The 12,085-nt window shown below is 69.9% G+C and overlaps 1 protein-coding gene across 1 annotated transcript; it reads right to left on the bottom strand.

The window, feature by feature from the left end:
- Positions 1-2,657: 2,657 nt before the first annotated feature.
- Positions 2,658-11,739, bottom strand: LOC134509629 (fermitin family homolog 3-like; the record flags this gene model as incomplete). Its single annotated transcript, XM_063322203.1, has 5 exons — positions 11,610-11,739; positions 10,153-10,259; positions 8,409-8,429; positions 5,867-5,991; positions 2,658-2,941 (listed from the first exon to the last, which is right to left on the bottom strand). Coding segments are annotated over exons 2-5 (460 nt in total), but the record flags the coding sequence as incomplete, so codon positions are not given.
- Positions 11,740-12,085: the final 346 nt, after the last annotated feature.

Below are 12,085 nucleotides of genomic sequence, written 5' to 3'. Positions count from 1 at the left end.
CACTCCCAGCCCCTCCCAGTGCCCTCCCAGTCCATCCCCAGCCCCTCCCAGTCCATTCCCAGTCCCCCCAGTCCCCTCCTGCTCCACTCCTAGTCCCTCCCAGTGCCCTCCCAGTCTCTCCCAGTCCATTCCCAGTCCCCCAGTCCCCTCCTGCTCCACTCCCAGTGCCTCCCAGTGCCCTCCCAGTCTCTCCCAGTCCATTCCCAGTCCCCCGTCCCCTCCTGCTCCACTCCCAGTGCCTCCCAGTGCCCTCCCAGTCCCTCCCAGTGCCCTCCCAGTCCCCTCCTGCTCCACTCCCAGTGCCCTCCCAGTGCCCTCCCAGTCCATTCCCAGTCCCCCCAGTCCCCTCCTGCTCCACTCCCAGTCCCTCCCAGTCTCTCCCAGTCCATTCCCAGTCCCCCCAGTCCCTCCCAGTCCCCTCCTGCTCCACTCCCAGTCCCTCCCAGTGCCCTCCCAGTCTCTCCCAGTCTATTCCCAGTCCCCCCAGTCCCTCCCAGTCCCCTCCTGCTCCACTCCCAGTGCCTCCCAGTCCATTCCCAGTCCCTCCCAGTCCCCTCCTGCTCCACTCCCAGTGCCTCCCAGTGCCCTCCCAGTCTCTCACAGTCCATTCCCAGTCCCCCCAGTCCCTCCCACTCCCCTCCTGCTCCACTCCCAGTGCCCTCCCAGTCTCTCCCAGTCTACTCCCAGTTCCTCCGGTGCCTCCCAGTCCCCTCCCAGTCCCTCCCAGTGCCCTCCTACTCCACTCCCAGTCCCTCCCAGTCCATTTCCAGCCCCTCCCAGTCCCTCCCAGTACCACCAGTCGCTCCCATTCCCCTCCTGCTCCACTCCCAGCCCCTCCAGTGCCCTCCCAGTCCCTCCCAGTCCATCCCCAGCCCCTCCCAGTCCATACCCAGGTCCTCCCAGTCCCTCCCAGTCCCCTCCTGCTCCACTCCCAGTCCCTCCCAGTGCCCTCCCAGTCTCTCCCAGTCCATTCCCAGTTCCTCCGATGCCTCCCAGTCCCCTCCTGCTCCACTCCCAGTCCCTCCCAGTGCCTCCCAGTGCCCTCCTACTCCACTCCCAGTCCCTCCCAGTCCATTTCCAGCCCCTCCCAGTGCCTCCCAGTCCCTCCCAGTACCACCAGTCCCTCCCATTCCCCTCCTGCTCCACTCCCAGCCCCTCCCAGTGCCGTCCCAGTCCCTTCCCAGTCCCCCCAGTCCCCTCCCAGTTCTGCCCAGTCCCTCCCAGCTCCTCCCAGTGCCCTCTCAGCCCCTCCCAGTACCACCAGTTCCTCCCAGTGCCCTCCTACTCCACTCCCAGTTTCTCCCAGTCCCCTCCTACTCCACTCCCAGTGCCTCCCAGTGCCCTCCCAGTCCCCTCCCAGTTCCTCCCAGTGCCTCCCAGTGCCACCAGTCCCTCCCAGTCCCCTCCTGCTCCACTCCCAGTCCCTCCCAGTCCATCCCAGTACCCTCTCAGTCCATTCCCAGTCCCTCCCAGTCCCCTCCTACTCCAGTCCCAGTCCCTCCCAGTGCCCTCCCAGTCTCTCCCACTCTCTTCCAGTCTATTCCCAGTTCCTCCAGTCCCTCCCAGTTCCCTCCTACTCCACTCCCAGTCCCTCCCAGTGCCTCCCAGTCCATTCCCAGTCCCCTCAGTGCCTCCCAGTGCCCTCCTACTCCACTCCCAGTCCCTCCCAGTGCCTCCCAGTCCATTCCCAGTCCCCCCAGTCCCTCCCAGTGCCCTCCTGCTCCCCTCCCAGTGCCTCCCAGTGCCCTCCTACTCCACTCCCAGTCCCTCCCAGTGCCTCCCAGTCCATTCCCAGTCCCCCCAGTGCCTCCCAGTGCCCTCCTGCTCCCCTCCCAGTGCCTCCCAGTGCCCTCCTACTCCACTCCCAGCCTCTCCCGGTGCCCTCCCAGTCCCCCCCAGTCCCTCCCACTCCCCTCCTGCTCCACTCCCAGTGCCTCCCAGTCCCCCCAGTTCCTCCTAGTCCCCTCCTGCTCCACTCCCAGTCCCTCCCAGTGCCTCCCAGTCCATCCCCAGCCCCTCCCAGTCCATTCCCAGTGCCCTCCCAGTCTCTCTCAGTCTATTCCCAGTTCCTCCAGTCCCTCCCAGTCCCCTCCTACTCCACTCCCAGTCCCTCCCAGTGCCCTCCTGCTCCCCTCCCAGTCCATTCCCAGTCCCTCCCAGTGCCTCCCAGTCCCTCCCAGTACCACCAGTCCCTCCCATTCCCCTCCTGCTCCGCTCCCAGTGCCTCCCAGTTCCTCCCAGTCCCTCCCAGCCCCTCCCAGTCCGTTCCCAGTCCATTCCCAGTCCCTCCCGGTCCCTGCCAGTCCGTTCCCAGTCCCTCCCAGTGCCTCCCAGTCCCTCCCATTCCCCTCCTGCTCCACTCCCAGTGCCTCCCAGTTCCTCCCAGTCCCTCCCAGCCCCTCCCAGTCCGTTCCCAGTCCCTCCCAGTCCATTCCCAGTCCCCCCAGTCCCTCCCAGTCCCCTCCTGCTCCACTCCCAGTGCCTCCCAGTCCATTCCCAGTCCCTCCCAGTCCCCTCCTGCTCCACTCCCAGTCCCTCCCAGTCCATTCCCAGTTCCTCTGGTGCCTCCCATTCCCCTCCTGCTCCACTCCCAGTCCCTCCCAGTTCCTCCCAGTCCCTCCCAGCCCCTCCCAGTCCATTCCCAGTTCCTCCGGTGCCTCCCATTCCCCTCCTGCTCCACTCCCAGTCCCTCCCAGTTCCTCCCAGTCCCTCCCAGCCCCTCCCAGTCCGTTCCCAGTGCCTCCCAGTCCATTCCCAGTCCCCCCAGCCCCTCCCAGTCCCTCCCAGTGCCCCCAGTACCTGCTGGCTGTCCCAGTTGACGTTCCACTGCCGCAGGCCGCTGTAGCGCCAGACGCGGGTGACGGCGCCGCTGGCCGGGTCCATGCGCAGGAGCCGGGAGGGACCCAGGGCCAGGAGCTCGTCCCGCCGCCCCCCCTTGAACCTGCGCGGCCACGCCCCGTCACGCCCGGCCACGCCCGGCCACGCCCAGCCACACCCAGTCACGCCTGGCCACGCCCCGTCACGCCCGGCCACGCCCAGCCACACCCACGGGCTCCCGGTCCCCTCCCAGTAACGCCTAGTAACCCCCGTCCCCTCCACGGGGTCCCCAGTCCCCTCCCAGTCCCTCCCAGTAACACCCAGTAACGCCCAGTAACCCCCGTCCCCTCCATGGGGTCCCCGGTCCCCTCCCAGTGCCCTCCCAGTCCCTCCCAGTAACACCCAGTCACGCCCGGCCACGCCCGGCCACGCCCAGTCACCCCCACGGGCTCCCAGTCCCCTCCCAGTAACACCCAGTAACCCCCGTCCCCTCCACGGGGTCCCCGGTTACCTCCCAGTCCCCTCCCAGTAACGCCCAGTAACACCCAGTCCCTCCCAGTAACCCCCAGTAACGCCCAGTAACCCCCGTCCCCTCCATGGGGTCCCCGGTCCCCTCCCAGTCCCCTCCCAGTAACGCCCAGTAACACCCAGTAATGCCCAGTAACCCCCGTCCCCTCCACGGGGTCCCCGGTCCCCTCCCAGTGCCCTCCCAGTCCCTCCCAGTAATGCCCAGTAACCCCCGTCCCCTCCACGGGGTCCCCAGTCCCCTCCCAGTGCCCTCCCAGTAACCCCCGTCCCCTCCACGGGGTCCCCGGTCCCCTCCCAGTCCCCTCCCAGTAACGCCCAGTAACACCCAGTAACGCCCAGTAACCCCCGTCCCCTCCACGGGGTCCCCGGTCCCCTCCCAGTGCCCTCCCAGTAATGCCCAGTAACATCCAGTAACGCCCAATAACCCCCGCCCCCTCCATGGGGTCCCCGGTCCCCTCCCAGTCCCTCCCAGTAACACCCAGTAACGCCCAGTAACCCCCGTCCCCTCCACGGGGTCCCCGGTCCCCTCCCAGTGCCCTCCCAGTCCCTCCCAGTAACGCCCAGTAACCCCCGTCCCCTCCATGGGGTCCCCAGTCCCCTCCCAGTGCCCTCCCAGTAATGCCCAGTAACATCCAGTAACACCCAGTAGCCCCCGACCCCTCCACAGGGTCCCCAGTCCCCTCCCAGTAATGCCCAGTAACACCCAGTAACGCCCAGTAACCCCCGTCCCCTCCATGGGGTCCCCAGTCCCCTCCAAGTGCCCTCCCAGTAACACCCAGTAACGCCCAGTAACCCCCGTCCCCTCCATGGGGTCCCCAGTCCCCTCCAAGTGCCCTCCCAGTAACACCCAGTAACGCCCAGTAACCCCCGTCCCCTCCACGGGGTCCCCGGTCCCCTCCCAGTGCCCTCCCAGTAACACCCAGTAACGCCCAGTAACGCCCAGTAACCCCTGTCCCCTCCACGGGGTCCCCAGTGCCCTCCCAGTCCCTCCCAGTAACACCCAGTAACGCCCAGTAACCCCCGTCCCCTCCACGGGGTCCCCAGTCCCCTCCCAGTCCCTCCCAGTCGCTCCCAGTTCCTCCCAGTGTCCCCCAAACCCCTCCCAGTCCCTCCCAGTCCCCCCCCAGTCGCTCCCAGTGCCCTCCCAGACCATTCCCAGTATCACCAGTCCCTCCCAGTGTCCCCCAAACCCCTCCCAGTCGCTCCCAGTCCCTCCCAGTCGCTTCCAGTCCCCCCCAGTGCCCCCCAAACTCCTCCCAGTCGCTCCCAGTGTCCCCCAACCCCCTCCCAGTCCCCTCCCAGTCCCTCCCAGTGCCCCCCCAGTCCCCCCCAGTGTCCCCCAACCCCCTCCCAGTCCCTCCCAGTTGCTCCCAGTCCCTCCCAGTGTCCCCCAACCCCCTCCCAGTCCCCCTCAGTCGCTCCCAGTCCCCCCCAGTCGCTCCCAGTGCCCTCCCAGTCCATTCCCAGTACCACCAGTCCCTCCCAATGTCCCCCAAACCCCTCCCAGTCCCTCCCAGTCGCTCCCAGTCGCTCCCAGTCCCTCCCAGTGTCCCCCAACCCCCTCCCAGTCCCCTCCCAGTCCCTCCCAGTTGCTCCCAGTCCCTCCCAGTGTCCCCCAAACCCCTCCCAGTCGCTCCCAGTGTCCCCCAAACCCCCCCAGTCGCTCCCAGTCGCTCCCAGTCCCTCCCAGTGCCTGCCAGCGTCCCTGAAACCCATCCCAGTCCCTCCCAGTCCCCCCCAAACCCCCCCCAGTGGCTCCCAGTGCTCCCAGTGTCCCCCAACCCCCTCCCAGTCCCCTCCCATTCCTCTCCCAGTGCCCTCCCAGTTCCTCCCAGTCCCTCCCAGTCCATTCCCAGTACCACCAGTCCCTCCCAGTGTCCCCCAAAGCCCTCCCAGTCGCTCCCAGTCCCTCCCAGTCGCTTCCAGTCCCCCCCAGTGACCCCCAAACCCCTCCCAGTGCCCCCCAAACCCCTCCCAGTCCCTCCCAGTCGCTTCCAGTCCCCCTCAGTGACCCCCAAACCCCTCCCAGTGCCCCCCAAACCCCTCCCAGTCCCTTCCAGTCCCTCCCAGTGCCTCCCAGTCCCCCTCAGACCTGTCCCAGTCCCTCCCAGTGTCCCCCAAACCCCTCCCAGTCCCTCCCAGTCCCTCCCAGTGCTCCCAGTGCCCCCCAAACCCCTCCCAGTCCCTCCCAGTCCCTCCCAGTGCCTCCCAGTCCCCCCCAAACCCGTCCCAGTCCCCTCCCAGTCCCTCCCAGTCGCTCCCAGTCCCCCCCAGACCCCCCCAGTGCCTCCCAGTCCCCCCCAGACCCGTCCCAGTCCCTCCCAGTGTCCCCCAAACCCCTCCCAGTCGCTCCCAGTTGCTCCCAGTCGCTCCCAGTGTCCCCCAAACCCCTCCCAGTCCCTCCCAGTGCCTCCCAGTCCCCCCCAAACCCGTCCCAGTCCCCTCCCAGTCGCTCCCAGTCCCCCCCAGTGCCCCCCAAGCCCCCCCCAGTGGCTCCCAGTGCCCCCAGTTTCGCCAGTACCTCACCACGAAGTAGGCCAGCCCGAAGCCGGGCAGGGCCCTCCAGGCCTCCAGGAAGCGCAGCCGGGCCTCGGCCGCCGAGAGCGCCCCCAGGCGGTGCAGCGCCTCCAGGATGCGGGGCACCAGCTGCGGCACAGGCGGCGCTATGGGGCGCTATGGGGCGCTATGGGGCGGGGGGGAATGGGGCGGGATGGGGCTCGGGGGGGGTATGGGGCAAGGGATGGTTATGGGGCAGGGGGGGCTATGGGGCTCGGGGGGTTATGGGGCAGGGGATGACTATGGGGCCGGGCGCTATGGGGCACGGGGCAGGTACGGGGCGGCTATGGGGCAGGGGGGGCTATGGGGCTCGGGGGGGTTATGGGGCACAGATGGCTATGGGGCCCGGGGGGTTATGGGGCAGGGGGGGCTATGGGGCTCGGGGGGGTTATGGGGCACAGATGGCTATGGGGCTCGGGGGGTTATGGGGCAGGGGGGGCTATGGGGCTCGGGGGGGGTATGGGGCAAGGGATGGTTATGGGGCAGGGAGGGGGATGGGGCTCGGGGGGTTATGGGGCACAGATGGCTATGGGGCTCGGGGGGTTATGGGGCAGGGTGGGCTATGGGGCTCGGGGGGGTATGGGGCAAGGGATGGTTATGGGGCAAGGGATGGTTATGGGGCTCGGGGGGGGTTATGGGGCACAGATGGTTATGGGGCGGGGGGTTATGGGGCAGGGGGGGCTATGGGGCTCGGGGGAGGTTATGGGGCACAGATGGCTATGGGGCGGGGGGGTATGGGGCTCGGGGGGGTTATGGGGCAAGGGATGGTTATGGGGCAAGGGATGGTTATGGGGCAGGGGGGGCTATGGGGCTCGGGGGGGTTATGGAGCAAGGGATGGTTATGGGGCTCGGGGGATTATGGGGCACAGATGGCCTATGAGGCTCGGGGGGTTATGGGGCAGGGGGGCCTATGGGGCTCGGGGGGGTTATGGGGCACAGATGGCTATGGGGCTCGGGGGGTTATGGGGCAGGGGGGGCTATGGGGCTCGGGGGGGTTATGGGGCACAGATGGCCTATGAGGCTCGGGGGGTTATGGGGCAGGGGGGCCTATGGGGCTCGGGGGGGTTATGGGGCACAGATGGCTATGGGGCTCGGGGGGTTATGGGGCAGGGGGGGCTATGGGGCTCAGGAGGGTATGGGGCAAGGGATGGTTATGGGGTGGGGGGGGTATGGGGCTTGGGGGGGTTATGGGGCACAGATGGCTATGGGGCTCGGGGGGTTATGGGGCAGGGGATGACTATGGGGCCGGGCGCTATGGGGCACGGGGCAGGTATGGGGCGGCTATGGGGCAGGGGGGGCTATGGGGCTCGGGGGGGTTATGGGGCAAGGGATGGTTATGGGGCAGGGGATCAATCTATGGGTCAGGGGGTCTCTCTATGGGTCGGGGATGGTCAATCTATGGGTCAGGGGATCTCTTTATGGGTCAGGGGGGTCTCTCTATGGGTCGGGGTATCAATCTATGGGTCAGGGGATCAATCTACGGGTCAGAGGGTCAATCTATGGGTCAAGAGCTCTCTATGGGTCAGAGGGGTCTCTCTATGGCTTGGGGATGGTCAATCTATGGGTCGGGGGGGTCTCTCTATGGGTCAGGGGAATCAATCTATGGGTCGGGGGGGTCTCTCTATGGGTCGGGGGGATCAATCTATGGGTCAGGGGGGTCAATCTATGGGTCAGGGGTGCCTCTCTATGGGTCAGGGGGATCAATCTATGGGTCAGGGGGGTCAATCTATGGGTCGGGGGGTCAATCTATGGGTCGGGGGGTCAATCTATGGGTCAGGGGTGCCTCTCTATGGGTCAGGGGGATCAATCTATGGGTCAGGGGGGTCAATCTATGGGTTGGGGGGGTCTCTCTATGGGTCAGGGGGATCAATCTATGGGTCGGGGGGTCAATCTATGGGTCAGGGGGGTCTCTCTATGGGTCCAGGGGTCAAGCTATGGGTCGGGGGGTCAATCTATGGGTCAGGGGGGTCTCTCTATGGGTCAGGGGGATCAATCTATGGGTCGGGGGGGGTCAATCTATGGGTCGGGGGGTCAATCTATGGGTCGGGGGTCAATCTATGGGTCAGGGGTGCCTCTCTATGGGTCGGGGGGTCAATCTATGGGTCAGGGGGGTCTCTCTATGGGTCGGGGGATCAATCTATGGGTCGGGGGGATCAATCTATGGGTCAGGGGGGGTCTCTCTATGGGTCCGGGGGTCAATCTATGGGTCGGGGGGGGTCTCTCTATGGGTCTGGGGGTCAATCTATGGGTCGGGGTATCAATCTATGGGTCAGGGGGGTCTCTCTATGGGTCTGGGGGTCAATCTATGGGTCGGGGTATCAATCTATGGGTCAGGGGGGTCTCTCTATGGGTCAGGGTATCAATCTATGGGTCCGGGGGTCAATCTATGGGTCGGGGGGATCAATCTATGGGTCGGGGGGGGTCTCTCTATGGGTCAGGGGATCAATCTATGGGTCAGGGGTGCCTCTCTATGGGTCTGGGGGTCAATCTATGGGTCAGGCCGTTACCTGCTTGCCCTTGCCCTTGCGCTGCAGGCGGGGGGGCAGGAGCCGCCGGGGGTCGGGGGGGGCGCGGGGGGGGGCGGGGGCGGGGGCTCCCCCCGGCTGCAGCCCCAGGACCCCCAGCACCCCCCGGGCCTCCGCCCCCAGCGCCCCCCCCCCCGGCGCCGCCCCCCCGCGCCGCCAGCCGGCAGGCGGCCACCCAGCGGGCGTACTGTGGGGCCTGGGGGGCACGGGGGGGTCAGACCCACGGCGACCCACGGCGACGCCCCTCGGGACCCACAACCTCCCCCCAGACCCACAGCGACCCCCCCAGCCCCACAGCGACCCCCAACAACCACCCCTGGGGCCCACAAGAACCCCCCGTGGGACCCACAGCGACCCCCAACAACCACCCCTGGGACCCACAAGCTCCCCCCAGACCCACAGCGACCCCCAACAACCACCCCTGGGACCCACAAGAACCCCCCGTGGGACCCACAGCGACCCACAACAAGCGCCCCCCGGACCCACAACCTCCCCCCAGACCCACAGCGACCCCCAACAACCCCCCCTGGGACCCACAGCGACCCCCAACAAGCCCCCCCGGGACCCACAACCTCCCCCCAGACCCACAGCGACCCCCAACAACCCCCCCTGGGACCCACAGCGACCCCCAACAAGCCCCCCCGGGACCCACAACCTCCCCCCAGACCCACAGCGACCCCCAACAACCCCCCACAGCGACCCCACAGTGACCCACAACAAGCCCCCCCGGGACCCACAACCTCCCCCCAGACCCACAGCGACCCCCCCAGACCCACAGCAACCCCCAACAAGTCTCCCTGGACCCACAGTGACCCACAGCAAGGCCCCCCCCCCGGGACCCACAGCGACCCACAACCTCCCCCCAGACCCACAGCGAGCCCCCCGTGGACCCACAAACCCCCCCACAGCCCTGCCCCACAGCCCGCCCCACGGCCCCCCCACAGCCCCGCCCCACGGCTGCCCCACAGCCCCCCACATCTGCCCCACAGCCCCCCCACCCCTGCCCCACAGCCCTACCCCACGGCTGCCCCACGGCCCCCACACCCCTGCCCCATGGCTGCCCCACAGCCGCCCCACAGCCCCCCACATCTGCCCCACAGCCGCCCCACACCCACCCCACAGCCGCCCCACGGCCCCCACACCCCCGCCCCATGGCTGCCCCACGGCCACCCCACGGCCCCCCCACACCCCTGCCCCACGGCCGCCCCACAGCCCCTCCACACCCCCGCCCCACGGCTGCCCCACAGCCGTCCCACAGCCCCCCCACGGCCCCCCCACCCCCACCCCACTCCCCTGCCCCACGGCTGCCCCATGGCCCCCCCACCCCACGGCTGCCCCACGGCCGCCCCGCAGCCCCCCACATCTGCCCCACAGCTCCCCCACGGCCCCCCCACTGCCCCCACACCCCTGCCCCACGGCCGCCCCACAGCCCCTCCACACCCCCGCCCCACGGCCGCCCCACAGCCGCCCCACACCCACCCCACAGCCCCCCCACGGCCCCCCCCCACCCCTGCCCCACAGCCACCCTATGGCCACCCCACACCCCCGCCCCACGGCTGCCCCACAGCCGCCCCACACCCACCCCACAGCCCCCCCACCCCCGCCCCACGGCCCCTCCACACCCCCGCCCCACGGCCGCCCCACGGCCCCCCCCAGCCCCGCCCCACGGCTGCCCCACGGCCCCCCCAGCCCTGCCCCACGGCTGCCCCACGGCCGCCCCACTGACGTCGCGGCAGCGCAGCTGGATCTCGCTCATCCCCTCGGGCGCCGCCACCAGCAGTTTGATGCCGAACTTCTGCCCCCCCACGTCCACCTCGGGGGTCACCCCACAGCCTGGGGGGGGCGCGGGGGGGTCACCCCACGGGCCAGGGGGGGGCGAGTTGGGGGGCAGAGTTGGGGATTTGAAGGTCCTGAGGTTGGGGGTCCGGGAGGGGGTGTGGGGGGGGGGCAAATTTGGGGGTCCCAGGAGGGATTTGGGGGGTCGGGGGGGATGTTGTGGGTCACGGGGGGCATTTGGGGGTCCTGGGGGGGGGGTTGTGGGTCCTGGGGGGCGTTGTGGGTCCCGGGGGGGATTTGGGGGTCTGGGGGGGGCATTTGGGGGTCCCGGGGGGGATTTTGTGGGTCACAGGGGGGTTGTTGTGGGTCCCGGGGGGGATTTGGGGGTCCCGGGGGGGGTTTAGGGGTCCTGGGGGGTGGTTGTGGGTCACGGGGGGGGGCATTTGGGGGTCCCAGGGGGGATTTGGGGGGTCGTGGGGGGGGGTTGTGGGTCACGGGGGGGCATTTGGGGGTCCCAGGGGGGGTTGTGGGGGTCTTGGAGGGAGATCTGGGGGTCCCGGGGGGGTTGTTGTGGGTCCCGGGGGGGGCATTTGGGGGTCCCGGGGGGATTTTGTGGGTCCCGGGGGGCGTTGTAGGTCCCGGGGGGGTTGTTGTGGGTCACGGGGGGGATTTGGGGGTCCCGGGGGGGGGGGTTGGGGGTCCTGGAGGGAGATCTGGGGGGTCCCGGGGGGGGCATTTGGGGGTCCCGGGGGGGGGTTGTGGGTCCCGGGGGGGGGTTGGGGGTCCCAGGGGGGATTTGGGGGTCCCGGGGGGGGTTGCTGTGGATCGGGGGGGTCCCGGGGGGGTCCCGGGGGGGTCGTTGTGAGTCTGGGGGAGAATTTGGGGGTTTGGGGGGGTCAGGGGCAGTTGTGGGTCGGGGGGGTCCCGGGGGGGTCGTTGTGAGTCTGGGCGGGGAATTTGGGGGTCCGGGGGTGTCCCAGGGGGGGTCTGTGGGTGGGGGGGTCCCGGGGGGGGTCTGTGGGTCAGGGGGGGTCCCGGGGGCGTCCGGGGGGGTCCCGGGGGGGTGTTGCTGGGGGCAGGGGGGTCCCGGGGGGGTCCCGGGGGGGTCCCGGGGGGTGAGTCTGTGGGCAGGGGGGTCCCGGGGGGGTCCTGGGGGGGGGGGCTGTGGGTGGGGGGGTCCGGGGGTTCCCGGGGGGGGTCCCGGGGGGGGGGTCTGTGGGTGGGGGGGTCCCGGGGGGGTCCCAAGAGGGGTCTGTGGGTGGGGGGGTCCCCGGGGGGGTCAGGGGGGTCCCGGGGGGGGTCCCGGGGTGGGGGGGTCCCGGGGGGGGGTCTGTGGGTCAGGGGGGGTCCCGGGGGGGGTCCCGGGGGGGGTCCCGGGGGGGGGTCCCGGGGTGGGGGGGGTCTCACCGCGCAGGTTGAGCTGCTGGGGGGGCTCCCCCCCGGGGGGGCCGCGGGTGATGCTGAGCGTCGTCCCCTTCAGCAGGGCCCGGGCGGGGCGGAAACCCCCCCCCAGCGGCAGGCGGCGGGGCCTGGGGGGGGCACGGCCGTGGGGGGGGGCACGGAGCTGGGGGGGGGGGTGGGGGGGGGCTTTGGGGGGGAAGGAATTGGGGGGAGAAGGCTGGGGGGGGCAGCGTTGGGGGGGTAAGGCTTGGGGGGGGGCATTGGGGGGGACACAGGGTTGGGGGGGGCAGCGTTGGGGGGGGCACGGCCTGGGGGGGGCACGGAGTTGGAGGGGGGGGGAGGGCTTTGGGGGGGTACGGAATTGGGGGGAGAAGGCTGGGGGGGGGCACGGCGTTGGGGGGGGCAGCGTTGGGGGGGGTAAGGCTTGGGGGGGGCATTGGGGGGGACACAGGGTTGGGGGGGCAGCGTTGGGGGGGGGCACG

Source organism: Chroicocephalus ridibundus, unplaced genomic scaffold (genome assembly GCF_963924245.1).
Source record: "Chroicocephalus ridibundus unplaced genomic scaffold, bChrRid1.1 SCAFFOLD_821, whole genome shotgun sequence".
Classification (NCBI taxonomy): domain Eukaryota; kingdom Metazoa; phylum Chordata; class Aves; order Charadriiformes; family Laridae; genus Chroicocephalus; species Chroicocephalus ridibundus.
The sequence above is the reverse complement of the archived record's forward strand: the minus strand, read 5'-3'. Positions and strand labels throughout refer to the sequence as shown.